The following is an 18,700-nucleotide window of genomic DNA, read 5'->3' as shown; positions in this document are numbered from 1 at the left end:
GAGGCAAGCGAGAATTAAAATGAAACTTTTACAGGGAGTAAGATTGAGAGGGGTTTTTGGTGTACCTAACTAGGAAAATGTACTATCAAGCAGCAGCGTTGACATGGTTGAAAGAATGGATTCTACTGAGAAATATAAGATTGTTAACTGTGGAAGGTCATGATTTGCAAATAGGTTGGCATGTTTTTTTTATGGCATGGGAAGAACAAAATGCATTCATATTTTCAGAAGCACTCTTTGTGAAATAGTCTATTAACAGTGTGGGGAAAGCATTATAGGAGAAATACCAATGTGGCTTTCAACAATGGAAGCGCTTGTACATCCAAATATCATTAACGTAAGAAATGTTGTGAGATCTAAGGATACTTTGACAGACAAATGAATTGAAAACAAAATAAGAGCTAGAGAAACAGGGAATTAAAACAGACTGGTTCACACATTTGCTAATACAATCAAGATATGAAAAAGATTTAAAAAACAAGAAAGATTTATGATGGGAAGTTTGGAATCAGATGAGATATTGACAGGAAGTGGTGAAAAATTGATTAAGGAACTGTATAATTATTTGTTACAAGTTGAACTAGAGGAAGAAGTGGTAAAAGAAACAAAAGAAGCAAAGTTTATTACAAAAGAAAGAGAAGAGGAGAGAAACAAGTAAGGATAGAAGGCAGGAGGGGAAGTAGGGAAGAGGAGAAGGAGAGAGGGAGGGGAAGTAGGTTTAGAAAGAGAAAAGGGAAGGGAAGAAAGGAAGAGGAGGAGGAGTAAAGAGAAGAGAGGAGAAGAAAGGAGAGGTAGGAGGGGAAGAATGGAAGAGGAGGAGAGAGGGAGGGGAAGTAGGTTTAGAAAGAGAAAATGGAAAGGAAGAAAGGAAGAGGAGGAGGAAAGAGAAGAGAAGAGAGTAAGGAGAGGTAGGAGGAGAAGTAGGGAAGAGGAGAAGGAGAGAGGGAGGGGAAGTAGGTTTAGAAAGAGAAAGGGGAAAGGAAGAGAGAAGGATGAAAGAGAAGAGAGGAGAAGAGAGTAAGGAGAGGTAGGAGGAGAAGTAGGGAAGAGGAGAAGGAGAGAGGGAGGGGAAGTAGGTTTAGAAAGAGAAAAGGGGAGGGAAGAAAGAAGGAAGAAGGAAGGGCTATATGAGATGCAAAGGGAGGTTAGCAAAAAGACAACCTTGAACTAAAAGCAATAAGATAAATATAGAATATAACAATCTTGTAAAAGAAATGAGAAATGAGGTGAAAACGTCTGTACGGTAATAAAAATAAAAACCTTTTTTACTTTTTATTTTAAATAAAGGATAGAACCAGGAGTGAAATGCTACCGGTTCTGACCAGTTCACCTGAACCAACAGTAAAAAAATGCTATTTTTTTATTTTATTTATTATTTTATTTTATTTCATTTCATTTCATTTCATTTCAATTTATTTTATTTTATTTTATTTTATTTTATTTTATATATTTTTTTATTTTATTTTATTGGACTTTTATGCCACCCCTTTCCGAGGACTCGGGGCCGCTTACAGCATATAATAAAATAATGTGTAACATTTCAGAGCCAATTAATTAAATATAAAATAAATTTAAAAAAACCAAAGCCATAAAAAACAGTCATTCCCATTCAATCAACTTTCTCTCAGCACATTCATCGGCCAAGGGACAAGAATCAGCCCCAAGCCTGGAAGGAGGGTGGGGGCAGTAAGAATCTCCGGGGGGAGTTGATTCTAGAGGGCCGGGGCCCCCACAGAGAAGGCTCTTCCCCTAGGCCCCGCCAACCACCAATCAATAGATCAATTTCAAGCTGTTTACCTCTTGTCAGCTAGCCATACCCTTTCTGGGATTCGAATCTGGGCTACTTTTGCATATTAGGTAGATATTTTAACCTGTAAGCCAGGGGTCCCCAAACTTTTTACACAAGGGGCCAGTTCACTGCCCTCGGACTGTTGGAGGGCTGGACTATAAAAAAAAACTATGAACAAATTCCTATGCACACTGCACAAACCTTGTTTTAAAGTAAAAAACAAAATGGGAACATACTATTTAGAGGGGGGAGAAGGTCTGAAATTCATATATGTTTATGTTTTGTTTTTAATTTTCTTTTGTTGACATCTGATTGGCTATACAAGGTTTTCTTGGCTTATGAAAAATGTATAAAGAAAGAAGGAAGCACTTTGGCATAATGGTTAATAAGTTAGAAATATAATTGGTGTTGCACTTTTTGAAGGAACATTAAGGAGGAAATTTAATTAAAAGAAAATGAATGTAACTGGATGACAAAATTAGAAAAAAAAACTTTTGCAACTTTTTTGATGGTTGATATTAGTTACTAACAAAATACTGCATTTTATTCATGGAAAATTAGATGGTACACTGTGTTGTTTGAATGTATGTTGAGAGAAAAAATTAAAAAAATTACACACACCCCAAACAGTCTTCCTTCCTCTGTCCCTCCATTCCTTTCTTCCTTCCTTCCTTCCTTTCTTCCTTGTTCCCTCCATTTCTCCTTCCTTCCTTTCTTCCTTCCTTCCTCTCCACTTCTCCTTCCCCCCCTCTCTTTCCCTTTTCTTTCTTTCTCTCTCTCTTTTCCCTGTGCTCTTGTCACTCACCGGCGGGCCGGATAAATGGCCTCAGTGGGCCGCATGTGGCCCCCGGGCCGTAGTTTGGGGACCGCTGCTCAAAGCCATGGGCTCCCTTCACTTTGTGAGCTATGCCAGGTGAGAGATTTAAGTGTTTTCCCTCCATCGGTGAAACTGGTCTATCAGGGCAACCTGGTTTACCCAAATATGGGATGCTTCCTACTTTTGGCTTTCAACCCCAGTCCAGGGGCCTTTGCAGGCAGTTGCTTTCGCGACAAACTATTTTTGCGTCGGATTTATATTTAACCGACAAGGAAATAAAAGGAGACGAGCATTGGCGAGGCTGTCACTCATAAATTTGTCCTCATTGGGAACTCTCTCCACGGACCGATTCAAACTTCAAAAGTGCCACTGTTCCTCCGCTGAGGGTTTCGCAGAGCTTCTACTTCTTAAAGCAGCAAAACTCGCCGTCTGCTCACCTTTTTAAATCGGACGCCGGCTAATGGGGTAGAGGTGGCTTTTGCAGATCCAGAGATTTACGAGAGTCTATCTGTGGTGCTCCCTTGGAGCTTGTTAGCCTTCATTTCCTGCAGAGCAAAAAGTTGCACGCTCAGCAATTTGAATTTTCGGGAAGGTGGGGGAGGGAGTAATAAAACACAGTAACAGCTATGGACTGGATAGAAGAGAATATTTCCGGCTCTGTGTTGAATGGTGAGGTCTCCTCTCTACCAGGCCTGAGGATGTTTATTATTTATTTATTTATTTATTAGATTTGTATGCCGCCCCTCTCCGTAGGATGCTTGGCTGCACAGCTAGGGGTATAACAAGCAGGAAGAGGGAGATTATGATCCCGCTATATAGAATGCTGGTGAGACCACATTTGGAATACTGTGTTCAGTTCTGGAGACCTCACCTACAAAAAGATATTGACAAAATTGAATGGGTCCAAAGACGGGCTACAAGAATGGTGGAAGGTCTTAAGCATAAAACGTATCAGGAAAGACTTAATGAACTCAATCTGTATAGTCTGGAGGACAGAAGGGAAAGGGGGGACATGATCAAAACATTTAAATATATTAAAGGGTTAAATAAGGTCCAGGAGGGAAGTGTTTTTAATAGGAAAGTGAACACAAGAACAAGGGGACACAATCTGAAGTTAGCTGGGGGAAAGATTAAAAGCAACATGAGAAAATATTATTTTACTGAAAGAGTAGTAGATCCTTGGAACAAACTTCCAGCGGACGTGGTAGATAAATCCACAGTAACTGAATTTAAACATGCCTGGGATAAACATATATCCATCCTAAGATAAAATACAGAAAATTGTATAAGGGCAGACTAGATGGACCATGAGGTCTTTTTCTGCTGTCAGTCTTCTATGTTTCTATGTTTCTATGCCACCTGTGGCACCCATCACTGCTCTATAACCATTGAATCATAAACTGATCGAACCCGGTGGATTTTCACAGCATGCCAACCAAGCTAGCAGGTTGTCCAACTGCAATCTTTACCTTGGCAAATGATACGGTGAAATAGATGGATTGAAGTCATTCAATCCAGTGAATGCACTCCTATTAAATTAGAAGTTCTTTTTTTAAAAAAACAGACAAGATAGGACAGAAACCACGCGCTATAAATCCAACCCTAGCAATGAACAAAAGAAATGTGTTTATGGCACAATACAGGAAATAGTATAAGGGCAGACTAGATGGACCATGAGGTCTTTTTCTGCCGTCAGACTTCTATGTTTCTATGTTTCTAGACTCGGGGCGGCTAACAACAGTAAAAAGACAATATGAACAAATCTAATATTAAAAGTAATGTAAAAAACCCCAATTTAAGAAACCAATCATACATACAGACATACCATGCATAAATTTTATAAGCCATGGGGAAGGGAATATCTCAATTCCCCCATGCCTGACGACAGAAGTGCGTTTAAGGAGCTTACGAAAGGCAAGGAGGGTGGGGGCAACTCTGATATCTGGGGGGAGTTGGTTCCAGAGGGTCGGGGCAGCCACAGAGAAGGCTCTTCCCCTGGGTCCCACCAAACGACATTGTTTAGTCGATGGGACCCGGAGAAGGCCAATTCTGTGGGACGTAACCGGTCGCTGGGATTCGTGCGGCAGAAGGCGGTCCCGGAGATATTCTGGTCCGGTGCCATGAAGGGCTTTATAGGTCATAACCAACACTTTGAATTGTGACCGGAAACCGATCGGCAACCAATGCAGACTGCGGAGTGTTGGTGTAACATGAGCATATTTAGGAAGGCCCATGATAGCTCTTGCAGCTGCATTCTGCACGATCTGAAGTTTCCGAACAGTTTTCAAAGGTAGCCCCACATAGAGAGCGTTACAGTAGTCGAGCCTCGAGGTGATGAGGGCATGAGTGACTGTGAGCAGTGAGTCCCCGTCCAAATAGGGACACAACTGGTGCACCAGGGGAACCTGTTACCTGTGTTTCTCCAAAAATAAGAGCCAGTGTTATATTTTTTGAACCCCAAAATAAGCATTTGGTCTTATTTTGGGGGAAGTCTTCAATGAAAATATTGAAGACTTCAATGAACCTTTTGCCATCTTACCTGATTTCCAGCGCTATCTCCCTAATCCTAACCAGAAGAAATTGTATTTTTTAGGTGAGGGCTTATTTTTATTTGGGGGGAAGGATTTATTTTTGTGGGAGGGCTTATTTTCAGGGTTAAAAATAGAATTGTACCAAGATCTGTCAGGCACAAAGAATTGTTATACAAGGGTCGCCCAGAAAGGAATGCACCCCATTTTTTTCTCATCCTACAGTAATGGTACGAATGCAAAACTTTAGATATACATTGTATGAATTGTCAGGAGCGTGTGTGTAAATTTTGCGTTTCTTCGGACAGATAGCGTAGCTGCAGCAGTGTTTCAAAATGGTGTCTATAAGTGATGTACGTTACAAGCAGCGTGTTTTTTATTTATTTATTTGTTTGTTTGTTTATTTGTTTATTTATTTATTTATTAGATTTGTATGCTGCCCCTCTCCAAAGACTCGGGGCAGCTAACAACAATAAAGAAAGCAATGTAACAAATCTAATATAAAAAAGTAATCTAAAAAACCCCAATTTAAGAGACCAATCATACAAACAAGCATACCATGTATAAATTATATAAGCCTAGGGGGAAGGGGAAAAATTTCAATTCCCCCATGCCTGACGACAGAGGTGGGTTTTAAAGAGCTTACGAAAGGCAAGGAGGGTGGGGGCAACTCTGATATCTGGGTGGAGCTGGTTCCAGAGGGTCGGGGCTGCCACAGAGAAGGCTCTTCTCCTGGGTCCTGCCAAATGACATTGTTTAGTCAACGGGACCCAGAGAAGGCGAACTCTGTGGGACCTAACTGGTCGCTGGGATTCGTGCGGCAGAAGGCAGTCCCGGAGATATTCTCATATTCTCTTTTGGAGGTGTCCTCATTGAATTTCTCACTGCAGGGAAAGAAAGTGTTGGGAACATTCACAAAGGTTTGTGCACAGTTTATAGAGAATCTGCAGTCGACAGAAGCACGGTTAGTCGCTGGGCACAGAGAGTGGGGCCATTAGAAGATGGTTCAACAGAGCTCCAAGATTTGTAGCATTCGGGGCGGCTTGTACGCTACTGCAAGTGAACATCCCATCTCTGTAGATGTAGCTCGTCTAGAGGCAAACAACAGATCAGTTGCAATTACGCTGTTAAGAAAGATCCCTGTTCTGACTCCTGAAAGCCAGTTATTACTCAGTACTCAAGGAGACTCCAGGTTGAAGCTTCTTCCCCCTAAGAGTCCTTCAGGATTTCAAGGGCTCTCCAAACTAGGAATAAGAGAGCAAGCCAATTCAGGAAAAAGCCCTCAAGAAGCAAAACGGCAGAAATTCAGTTGGTCCAAGTTCAGAACCAATTTGTGCTTTTGCCCTCGGCGGTATGTGCACTGAAACTCTTCAAAGGGCAGTTTAATTTAAGGTGACCAGACGTCCCGCTTTTGGTGGGGCAGTCCCGATTTTTAATAATTTGTCCCGCGTCCCACAGGGTTTTCAGAAAGTCCCGATTTTTCTTTCTCAGGAATGCCCAGAGAAAATAAAGTGTTTCATTCATTCATTCATTCATTCATTCATTCATTCATTCATTCATTCATTCATTCATTCATTGGATTTATATGCCGCCCCTCTCCGAAGACTCAGGGCGGCTAACAGCAATCATAAAACAGCGTACAATAATAATCCAATACTAAAAACGATTAAAAACCCATTAATATAAAAAACCAAACATACATACAGACATACCATGCCTAAAATTGTAAAGGCCTAGGGGTAAAGGGAATCTCAATTCCCCCATGCCTGGCGGCAGAGGTGGGTTTTAAGTAGCTTACGAAAGGCAAGGAGGGTGGGGGCAATTCTAATCTCTGTAGGGAGTTGGTTCCAGAGGGTCGGGGCCGCCACAGAGAAGGCTCTTCCCCTGGGTCCTGCCAAGCGGCATTGTTTAGTTGATGGGACCTGGAGAAGACCCACTCTGTGGGACCTAACTGGTCACTGGGATTCGTGCGGCAGAAGGCGGTCTCGTAGATACCCGGGTCTGGTGCCATGAAGGGATTTACAGGTCATAACCAACACTTTGAATTGTGACCGGAAACTGATCGGCAACCAATGCAGACTGCGGAATGTTGGTGTAACATGGGCATATTTGGGAAAGCCCATGATTGCTCTCACAGCTGCATTCTGCACGATCTGAAGTTTCCGAACATTTTTCAAAGGTAGCCCCATGTAGAGAGTGTTACAGTAGTCGAGCCTTCCAGCGACCAGAGAAAAGAAACGCTTTATTTGCTCTGGGCAGTCCAGAGCGAATAAACTCCAGGCTACGGGTTGCTTTGTGCATGCCCAACAGCGAGCGAGAGAGAGAGAGATCAGAGGGCTGGAGAAGAGACTGAGCGTGCACCTCTCGGTGTTGGGGGAAAAAGAGTGCTGCTTCCAGTATACATGGTGCGTTCCAAAAGTAATGCAATTATTATTTTTTAAGTAATTTACTGAACAGATTTGCGCAAACACTGAAAATTCTTCAAAGTACTGTCCTTGGGCCTCTACACATTTTTTCCAGCGACTCTGCCATGACCAGTATGTGCCCTGGAAGGCATCTTCGAGGACCTCTCGCAAGGTCTTAAAAAAAAATATTTTTTTATTTTTTATTTATTGATTTTGTCCAATACACAATGAGGGTTTTCGTGGGTTTACACATAGTAAAATACATGATGAAGGTTATAGAGGATATACTCATAGTAAAATATATCTAAGAAAAAATAGAAGAAAAGATATAGGAACATATCAACGAACATATCAATGAAAGAATAGAAGAAGAGCTATAGGAATAGAAGAAAGGTAGAGGAGATATAGGAGAGCAATAGGACAGGGGATGGAAGGCACTCTAGTGCACTTGTACTCACCCCTTACTGACCTCTTAGGAATCTGGATAGGTCAACCGTGGATAATCTAAGGGTAAAGTGTTGGGGGTTTGGGGATGACACTATGGAGTCCGGTAATGAGTTCCACGCTTCGACAACTCGGTTACCGAAGTCATATTTTTTACAGTCAAGTTTGGAGCGGTTAATATTAAGTTTAAATCTGTTGTGTGCTCTTGTGTTGTTGCGGTTGAAGCTGAAGTAGTTGCCGACAGGCAGGACGTTGCAGCATATGATCTTGTGGGAAATACTTAGATCTTGTTTAAGGCGTCTTAGTTCTAAGCTTTCTAGGCCCAGGATTGAAAGTCTAGTCTCGTAGGGTATTCTCTTTAGAGTGGAGGAGTGAAGGGCTCTTCTGGTGAAGTATCTTTGGACATTTTCAAGGGTGAAGAATAGAAGAATAGAAGAAAAGGAAGAGAAGGAGAATGAAGAATAGAGGAGGAGGAGGAGGTGGTGGTGGTGCAGCTCTCTATCTTCTATTTACAAGCATCCCATGGCCCTCCCTTGGTCACTTTGGAAACCAAGCGCTGAGTGAACGTAACCACGGACAGACCCAGCAAGCCCCTCTTACGTTCTCATACGGCCAATCCACCACCATTAGAGCCTTCCAGAGTCATCCTAGAAGCCAAGATTCCTCCTGAAGCCCAAAGTTGCATTAGCGCCTCACTCCTCTGATTATCCCGCAGGCTAAAAAGCTGCAGGCAGGGAGGAGTTTTGCCTTCCGCAGAGCCCTGATTATTTTTAAAATAAGGACTATACCTTCCAATCAATGCTTCCAGCGCAAACGGGCTTCTCTCAGCAGGCACCGTTCCGATGCAATTCGGGGTCATCAAACACCCACCGTCCCTTTTTTTCAAATCCAGGTTTCTCCCCGCTCGAGAAATTACTGGAAAGGAAGAATGCCTAGGTGTCAAGGTTAAAGCTAAATGTGTTCCCATCAGCATTGATAAGCTTTAGCAGGTAATGAGATGGCAGAGCATTTGAAATGCAACTGAAATGCAAGGAAGAAAGAATAATAACCTGGTATTCTCCTGAATACATATTAGATCACCAGGTGTTTCTTGAACACGTTCCCAATAGCCCCAGGTAGCTTGGCCTGGGGAGGAGAGACATGGCCCATCTAGGAACATCTGGAAAACTGCTGCATTTCCGCTCCCTCTTTCTATGGACTGAAGCCCGATTTGGAATTTCGGTTTAATCTTATTTATTTATTTATTGGATTTGTATGCCGCCCCTCTCCGCAGACTCGAGGCGGCTTATATTTTGATTTCTAGAGGAATAAAGCACCTGAATGTTGTGGTTCAGCCTGAGGCTGCTCAGGGACCGGCTGTGTCTCTGCTGGCTCCATGCCCAGAGGAGGATAACAGCGAAGAGGAGGGGGCTGAACAGTCGGATGGGGGAGAGGAAAGTCAGGAATGGGACGAAGGAGAACAGCATGAGAGCCCCCCGGGGGGGCTCTCCCCAGCCAGTAGCTTGGAGTCATTAGGTGATGAAGCACAAGCCGTCATTGACATGCGACAGAGATGTTCAGATCAAAGAAAGGAGCAATTAAAGAAGTATTATCAGCACTGAATTAGGAACAGCTGGGCTTGGGTGTGGTCCTCCTTAGCAGGGTTTAAAAGGCAGGCAAGCCCTTGAAGCCATGTGGAGTGTTATCAGTTGGAGTTACGGTGTCCTGCTTTGTTCTCGATGTCTCTGTTCCTGGCTTGTGGCTCAGCAGTTTGGAAGACCCGTGGGAGGTGTAGGTCTGCTATCTACAGCCTCGTCTTGGCAGCAAGAATCCTGTATTGCTGCATAGACTTTTGCCTTCATGGATATATTTGAAGATACAGCGTTTTCCTGTTTGTAAGGACATTTTCTGTTACCTGTGTTTTTTCTTGAATTTTATAAACTGCCTTTGCCTTTTACCGGTGTGTCTGGCTTCTCTTTTTGGGTTGGTATTGGCTTCCGGAGTGACCCAGACAGAACAGTGAAGATCAGACAAGGAATAACGGATGGAAACTGAACAAGAGATTCTACCTGGAAGTAAAGAGAAATTTTATGTGAGAACAATCAACCAGTGGAACAGAAGTTGCCTCTGGAAGTTGTGGAAGCCTTCAACAAGAGACTGATTGCCATCTGTCAAAAATGGCTGGGCTTGGGCTGGATGATGTACAAGGTCCCTTCCAACTCTGTCAAATTTGTTAATTGCTTTAAAGAATCAGGAGTCTTCGTAAGGTTGTGAGCATAGACGATCCATTCAAGCTGGAACACATTGCTGGAACTGGGCATGGATAGTCTAGTAAAAAGAAGGGCTAGGGGGGACTGCCATTTGGCTGGGGTGATGTAGGATTCCTTGCTCAGGCAGGGGGTTGAACTTGATGACCTGTAAGGTCCCTTTCAACTCTAATAATAAATAAATAATCTATACCCAGGAATCAGGTCAACAAAGGTTCAACACTAAATTGGTGACAAATAAGGGTCAGCGGAATTCAGCAAGGGTTGGACATGATTCTAAGCTGGTGACAGGCTTAATTGCCTGCTCTTCACTTACACACAGAATACTAAACCTCTTCCTTTGAAGAGCCCAAGGCACTTTGGTTTTTTTTTTTGCCTACAGCAGATTTCAAGTGGAATCCACAACATTTATTATTTATTTTTATTTATTTATTTTGTCAAACAATTATAGGGTGGTAATTTGTACAAATAAAACATTAGATAAGTCATGATAAAAAGTAACAAAAGAAGACAATAGGACAGGGACAGTAGGCACAGTGGTGCGCTTATGCACGCCCCATACAGACCTCTTAGAAAGGGGGAGAGGTCAACTGTAGATAGTCTAAGGTTAAAGGTTTTGGGGTTAGGAGTAGAAACCACAGAGTCAGGTAGTGCATTCCTGGCGTTGATTACTCTGTTGCTGAAGTCGTATTTTTTGCAGTCAAGTTTGGAGCAGTTGACATTTAGTTTAAATCGATTTCGTGCTCATGTGTTGTTGCAGTTGAAGGTGAAGTAGTCGTTAACAGGTAGGACATTTTGGTATATGATTTTTATGAACTATAATTAAGTCGGAACAGAGACGACGGAGTTGTAAGTTGTCTAAACCAAGAATTTAAAGTCTGGCGGAGTAAGGTATTTTGTTGTGAAAAGAGGAGTCAAGGACTCTCTAATTAAAAGGCGACAATTATGAAAGAGATCTACTTAAACAAACACAAAAATAATATTTATTTATTTAGTTATTTATTTTGTGATATTTATATGCTTCTCAACTCGAGAGGACTCTGGGCAGCTCACAATAATCTCAACAAATAAAAAACAGTATAGAATACAACAACAATAAAATAGTATAAATGTCAGCTGGTGGGACTAAGGGAAGAGCCTTCTCTGTGGGAGCCCCAGCCCTCTGGAATCAGCTCTCCCCAGAGATTCTCACTGCCCCCAACAACGATAAAATAGCAATAGCATTAGTCTTTGGAGAGGGGCGGCATACAAATCTAATAAATAATAATAATAATGATAATGATGATAATAATAATAATAATAATAATAATAATAATTATTATTATTATTATTATTATTATTATTATTATTATTATTATTATTATTATTAAAAATATATAAATAACCCAAAAAGCGATGCATACATTAAATCATTCCCAGTCCCAGGCCTGCCGGAAAAGCTAGATTTTAACAGCTTTCCGGAAGAACGTAGGGTGGGGATAGTACAGGTCTCTGGAGGCAGTTGGTTCCACAGGGTTGGTGCCACCACAGAGAAGGCCCCGCCAACCGACATTGCTTGGCGGATGGAACCCACAAAAGGCCAGCCCTGTGGGCTCTTATTGACCATTTCAAGGTATGAGGCAGAAGGCTAAATGGACAGGGATATGTGTGTGGCCCAAACAATGTTTAAGAAAACCACTCACATTCCTGTGCAGTAAACCAAGAAGCTGATATTTTAGTCTAAATAAATCCTCCTCTTGCTTAATGCCTACAATAATGTTATTCCTGCAATATATTGCTTGGCTGGAATGTCATTCTGGAAATACGAGTGCTTGTAAATCCCTTAAATTTACCATTTTCCTCCTCTTATAATTGGGTGCTTCATCATCTATTAGCCAGCCTCCTTTCTCTGTCAGTATTTATTACGAGGGCCGCTCGCGCAGAATGTTCATTAATTAATAGGCTACGGTTTGGGTAATCCTAATTAATTCTCCAAAGCTGCTCTGTGTTTCCTCTCCTAGCCATCTTTTTATAAAGGTCTTGCGGGATCTCAAGTAACATTGAGTAGCCTGGTGAACCAAAACCGAGTGATGCTGGAGGAACACGCCCGCCACCTCCTGAACGAACCCGAGAGGACCACCATGGCCTACTACCTGGATGAATATAAGGAGAAGAACATCTCGATTGATTCGCTCATCATGGCTCTCTTTGAATTGCTCAACACCCATGCCAAGGTCAGTGTGGTAGAATGGAGTCTGGATTCCGCACGAATCCCAGCGACCAATTAGGTCCCACAGTGTAAGCCTTCTCCGGGTCCCGTCAACTTAACAATGCCGTTTGGCGGGACCCAGGGGAAGAGCCTTCTCTGTGGCGGCCCCGACCCTCTGGAACCAACTCCCCCCAGAGATTAGAATAGCCCCCACCCTTCTTGCCTTTTGTAAGCTTCTTAAAAGCCACCTTTGTCGTCAGGCATGGGGGAATTAAGATATTCTTTCCCCCTAGGCTTCTACAATTTATGTATGGTACGTTTGTATGTATGATTGGTTTTAAAATAAGGGTTTTTAGCTACTTTAGTATTGGATTGTCGCATGTTGTTTTTACCACTGTTGTTAGCCGCCCCGAGTCTACGGAGAGGGGCGGCATACAAATCCAATAAAATGAAATGAAAATGAAAAAATGAAATTCCACAGAGAGAAGGGGAAGATGCTTCCCAGAGGGCAAAGGGGCAGCAGAGATTGGCACGTCTGGTAGGCAGGAAAAGGGCTATGACAGTCCCTCCCTAGCAGTTCATAATGATGCAGATAGTGACTTTAGTCTGGCAAGATTCTGTCTGTAGGTGAACAGCAATACAGAATTCAATTCAATTCAATTTATTAGATTTGTATGCCGCCCCTCTCCAAAGACTCGGGGCGGCTCACAACAATAATAAAAACAATATTCCAGCGAAAACAAATCTAATATTAAAAAGCACATAAAAGCATATCGTATTTAAAAAAGCAAACAACGTATACATACCCAAACATAAATATAAAAAAGCCTGGGGAAAAGGTGTCTCAACTCCCCCATGCCTGGCGGTATAGATGGGTCATGAGTAATTTACGAAAGACAAGGAGGGTGGGAGCAGTTCTAATCTCCGGGGGGAGTTGATTCCAGAGGGCCGGGGCTGCCACAGAGAAGGCTCTTCCCCTGGGGTCCGCCAAATGACATTGTTTGGTCGACAGGACCCGGAGAAGGCCAACTCTGTGGGACCTTATCGGTCGCTGGGATTCGTGCGGTAGCAGGTGGTTCCGGAGGTACTCTGGAAACCGCTAAGAAGTATCTTTAAGTGTCACTCTTTATTCTTAGTGTGGCAAGAAACATAGAAACATAGAAGACTGACGGAGAAAAAGACCTCATGATCCATCTAGTCTGCCCTGATACTATTTTCTGTATTTTATCTTAGGATGGATATATGTTTATCCCAGGCATGTTTAAATTCAGTTACTCTGGATTTATCAACCACCTCTGCTGGAAGTTTATTCCAAGGATCTACAACTCTTTCAGTAAAATAATATTTTCTCATGTTGCTTTTGATCTTTCCCCCAACTAACTTCAGATTGTGTCCTCTTGTTCTTGTGTTCACTTTCCTATTAAAAACACTTCCCTCCTGGACCTTAATTAACCCTTTAACCTATTTAAATGTTTCGATCATGTCCCTCCTTTTCCTTCTGTCCACCAGACTATACAGATTGAGTTCATGAAGTCTTTCCTGATACGTTTTATGCTTAAGACCTTCCACCATTCTTGTAGCCCATCTTTGGACCCGTTCAATTTTGTCAATATCATTTTGTAGGTGAGGTCTCCTGCAAGATTCTGTTTGTAGGCAAATGTCTGTAGGTGAACAGCAATACAGAAATGTCCGCAAGAAAAAAAAAAACCCACTCAAACTCAGAGAGCACCAAGGACCTCTCGCTTCCTTGATGTAGATATATCTCCACAGGTCTGGACATCGTCCTTCCACCAGACACGGTTTCAACACTCCCGTTCCCTCTCTTGTTTTCACAGTTTTCCCTCCTGTCGGAGGTCAGAGGGGTGATATATCCACAAGACCTGGACCATTTTGACACCTTGGTCCTCAAGAGGGAAATAGAATTCATGAAGGCCCGGGCAGCCCTCTGGGACCGGAACAGACTGTTACTCCACCACGACCTACAGTGATTCTGCCTCGTGTACCGACAGTCATTTTACGTCCACCACAGCTAGTTCAGCTCGGGTAGGTATGATTGTCTCAGGCTCCGCTTTCCAATTTTGGCCCATCATGTCCCTGTCCCCTTCACATGGGTAGTTTTCAACTTTCAACAGTTCGATTTGTGGTGCAGCGCCTCGGTGGCGCAGTGGCTAGAGTGCAGTACTGCAAGCTACTTCTGTCAATCACCGGCTGCCAGCAGTTTGGCAGATCGAATCTCAATTAAGGCTTAAGGTTGGTAAAATGAGGACCCAGATTGTTGGGGGCAAGATAATAATAATAATAATAATAATAATAATAATAATAATAATAATAATAATAATAATAATAATAACAACAACAACAACAACAACAACAACAACAATATTTTTTTATTCTATTCTATTCTATTCTATTTATTTTATTTTATTTTATTTTATTTTATTTTATTTTATTTTATTTTATTTTATTTTATTTTATTTTATTTTATTTTATTTTATTTTATTTTATTTTATTTTATTTTATTTTATTTTATTTTATTTTATTTTATTTTATTTTATTTTATTTTATTTTATTTTATTTTATTTTATTTTATTTTATTTTATTTTATTTTATTTTATTATTTATTTTACTCTATTTGTTAGATTTTGTATGCCGCCCCTCTCTGAAGACTCGGGGAAGCTCACAACAATAATAAAACAGTGTGACAATGTAAACGAACCTAATATTAAAAAAGCATCTAAAAACCCCTCATTTAAAAACCGTGCAACACATGCATACCACACATAAAACTATAAAAGCCTGGGGGAGATGTCTCAATTCCCCCATGCCTGGTGATATAGGTGGGTCTTAAGTAGACAAGGAGGGTGGGGGCAGTTTTGATCTCTGGGGGGAGTTGATTCCAGAGGGCCGGGGCCACCACAGAGAAGGCTCTTCCCCTGGGGTCCGCTAGACGACATTGTTTAGTCGACGAGACCTGGAGAAGGCCAACTCTGTGGGACCTCATCGGCCGCTGGGATTCGTGCAGCAGAAGACGGTCCCGAAGGTATTCTGGTCCAATGCCATGTAGGGCTTTAAAGGTCATTACCAACACTTTGAATTGTGACTGGAAACTGATCAGCAGCCAATGCAAGCCACGGAGTGTTGGAGATACATGGGCGAACCTAGGTAACCCCACCATAGCTCTCGCGGCCGCATTCTGCACAATCTGAAGTTTCCGAACATTTTTCAAAGGTAATTTCAGATGGTCACTCTCTGTAAACAAATGGTTATCTGTTTGACCACCATTTTTCAGCTGTGGCCAGTGGGACCTTTGCCCTGGTTTGTCTGATTTATCAGGTGCGGCCCTATTTGGACCAGGAGGCTCTGTGCACAGATACTCAGGCCCTCATCACCCCCCGTCTTGATTATTGCAATGCGCTCTACATGGGGCTACCCTTGACTATTGTTCGGAGACTGCAAATAGTCCAGAATGCAGCCGGGAGAGCTGTCATGGGTATACCTCGGTATGCCCATATAACACCTACGCTCTGCGAGCTATACTAGCTTCCTATTAGTCTCCGGGCACAATTCAAGGCATTGGTCATTACCTATAAAGCCCTACATGGCTTGGGACCGCTTCTTTTCATGTATCTCCCAGAGACCAATAAGAACACACAGAGTTGCCCTTCTCCGGGTCCTGTCGACAAAGCGATGCAGGTTGGCAGGACCATGGGGGAGGGCCTACTTTGTGGCAGCCCCAGTTCTATGGAATCAACTACCCCCCAATGTCCATACTGCTCCCACCCTAGTGGCCTTCCGTAAGGCCACGAAGGCTTGGCTTTGTCAGCAGGCGTGGGGGACTATGAACTAATAACTGACAGAGCCACACTGTATGAATCTTATATATGTATGGGATCATGACTATTTTATATTAACTGGGTTTCTTTTAATACGGGGTTTTACATAGTTTAGATTATATTCGACTTCTTTTTATTGCTCTGTATCTATATGTATTCATGGCACCGGACCAGATTATCTCAGGGACCGCCTTCTGCTGCACGAATCCCAGCAACCAGTTAGGTCCCACAGAGTGGGCCTTCTCCGGGTCCCGTCAACTAAACAATGTTGTTTGGCGGGGCCCAGGGGAAGAGCCTTCTCTGTCGTGGCCCCAGCCCTCTGGAACCAACTCCCCCCGGAGATTAGAATTGCCCCCACCCTCCTCACCTTTCGTAAGCTCCTTAAAACCCACCTCTGCCATCAGGCATGGGGGAATTGAGATATTCTTTCCCCCCTAGGCCTTTACAATTTATGCATGGTATGTTTGTATGTATGTTTGGTTTTACAATAAGGGTTTTTTAGTTGTTTTAGTATTGGATTGTTACAATTGTTTTTTTATCGCTGTTGTTAGCCGGCCCGAGTCTATGGAGAGGGGCAGCATACAAATCCAATAAATTAAATGAACGAATGAATGAATGAATGAATGAATGAATGAATGAATATTTATATTATTATTGTAAGCCACCCTGAGTCCTTCGAGATTGGGCGGCGTAGAAGTGGAATAAATAAATAAAATCCCACATATAATTTTATATGTGCCATCAGGCATGTGGGAACTGAGATATTCTTTCCCCCTAGGCTTATAGAATTTATACATGGTATGCTTGTATGTATGAGTGGTTCTTTAAATTGGGGTTTTTTAGATTGTCTTTTAATATTAGATTTGTTTACATTGTCTTTTTATATTGTCGTTAGCCGCCCCGAGTCTTCGGAGAGGGGCGGCATACAAATCTAATAAATACAAATACAATTTTTCTCTTGGCTAACCCACTTCTTTTCTACATTCCAAGATTTTTCTTGGAGAGGGGGCAACAACAGCCACATTTGAGAGCGGTCTAGGGCAAAATCCCCTGGGAGGAAGGAATTATAAAGGGGAAAATTGACTCCTTCCAGGAAATCAAGAAGACCCCTGGATCTTCTGCCAGTACCTTGTCTTCTCCCCTCCCTGCCAAATGAAGTTAGCATAATCACCTTTTTTAAATGTGCAGCCCCGAGGGCCATGGAAATCAATTTGCTGGTAATAAAAACACCTTTCATCAAAGCCTCGTTAGCAGGCTGCGGAAGAGAAAGGCTGTTTGAAAGGAGCTGGCTGTTGAATGCCTGAACTCCTACAAAGCCACAGGGAAGAGTTCTGTACAGCTGTGAAGGGAGTTCTTTTAATAGCAATAGCACTTAGACCTATATACCTCTTCACGGTGCTTTACGGCTCTCTCTAATTGTGTTTGCAGAGTCAGCCTATCTCCTGGCCCCCACCTGTAAGAATCTGGGTCCTCATTGACCCACCTTGGAAGGATGGCTTGAGCCAGTCAGGATCGAACTGCTGGCAGTGGAGGGAAGGAAGGAAGGAAGGAAGGGAAGGAAGGAAGGGAAGGAAGGAAGGAGGGAAGGAAGGAAGGGAGTGAAGGAAGGAAGGAAGGAAGGAAGGAGAAAGGAAGATGGAAGGAGAAGGACTGAAGTAGAGAAGAAAGGGTGGGAGGGAGGGAGGAAGGAAGGGAAGGAATGGAAGGAAGGAAGAAGGAAGGAAGGAAGGGAAGGAAGGAAGGGAAGGAAGGAAGGAGGGAAGGAAGGAAGGGAAGGGGAGGGAGGGAAGGAAGGAAGGAGAAAGGAAGATGGAAGGAGAAGGACTGAAGTAGAGAAGAAAGGGTGGGAGGGAGGGAGGAAGGAAGGGAAGGAATGGAAGGAAGGAAGGAAGGAGAAAGGAAGATGGAAGGAGAAGGACTGAAGTAGGGAAGAAAGGGTGGGAGGGTGGGAGGGAGGGAGGAAGGAAGGAAGAAGGAATATTATATTTCTTATATACCACTTCACAGTGTTTTACAACCTGCTCTAAGCAGTTTACACTGTCTATTGCCATCAACAATCTGGGTCTTCCTTTTACTGACCTTGGAAAAATGGAAATCTGAGTCAACCTTGAGCCAGTCAGGATTAAACTGCTGGCAGTGGGCAGAATTAGCCTGCGATACTACATACCACTGTGCCACCATGGGAAGGGAGGGAGGGAGGGAGGAATAGGAGTAAGAGTAGGAATAGGAATAGCAAAAAAGCAATAGCACTTAGACTTATATGTCACTTTACAGGGATTTACAGCCCTCTCTAAGCAGTTTAAAGAGTCAGCATTTTGCCGCCTCCCCCCCCCCCCCAAAAAAAAAATCTGGATTCTCATTTTACCGACCTCAGAAAGATCAGAAGCAACGTGAGAAAATATTATTTCACTGAAAGAGTCGTAGATGCTTGGAACAAACTTCCAGCAGAC

General features: G+C 42.7%; 1 protein-coding gene across 1 annotated transcript in view; it reads left to right on the top strand.

The window, feature by feature from the left end:
• WHRN (whirlin) overlaps positions 1 to 18,700 on the top strand; it is a 98,357-nt gene that overhangs the window by 62,356 nt on the left and 17,301 nt on the right. The window contains 3 exon segments of the mRNA XM_070759600.1: positions 12,230 to 12,442; positions 14,253 to 14,354; positions 14,356 to 14,460. Coding sequence (XP_070615701.1) covers positions 12,230 to 12,442; positions 14,253 to 14,354; positions 14,356 to 14,460 — 420 coding nt within the window.

The sequence above is a fragment of the Erythrolamprus reginae genome, chromosome 8 (genome assembly GCF_031021105.1).
Source record: "Erythrolamprus reginae isolate rEryReg1 chromosome 8, rEryReg1.hap1, whole genome shotgun sequence".
NCBI classification, from domain to species: Eukaryota; Metazoa; Chordata; class Lepidosauria; order Squamata; family Dipsadidae; genus Erythrolamprus; species Erythrolamprus reginae.
The sequence above is the reverse complement of the archived record's forward strand: the minus strand, read 5'-3'. Positions and strand labels throughout refer to the sequence as shown.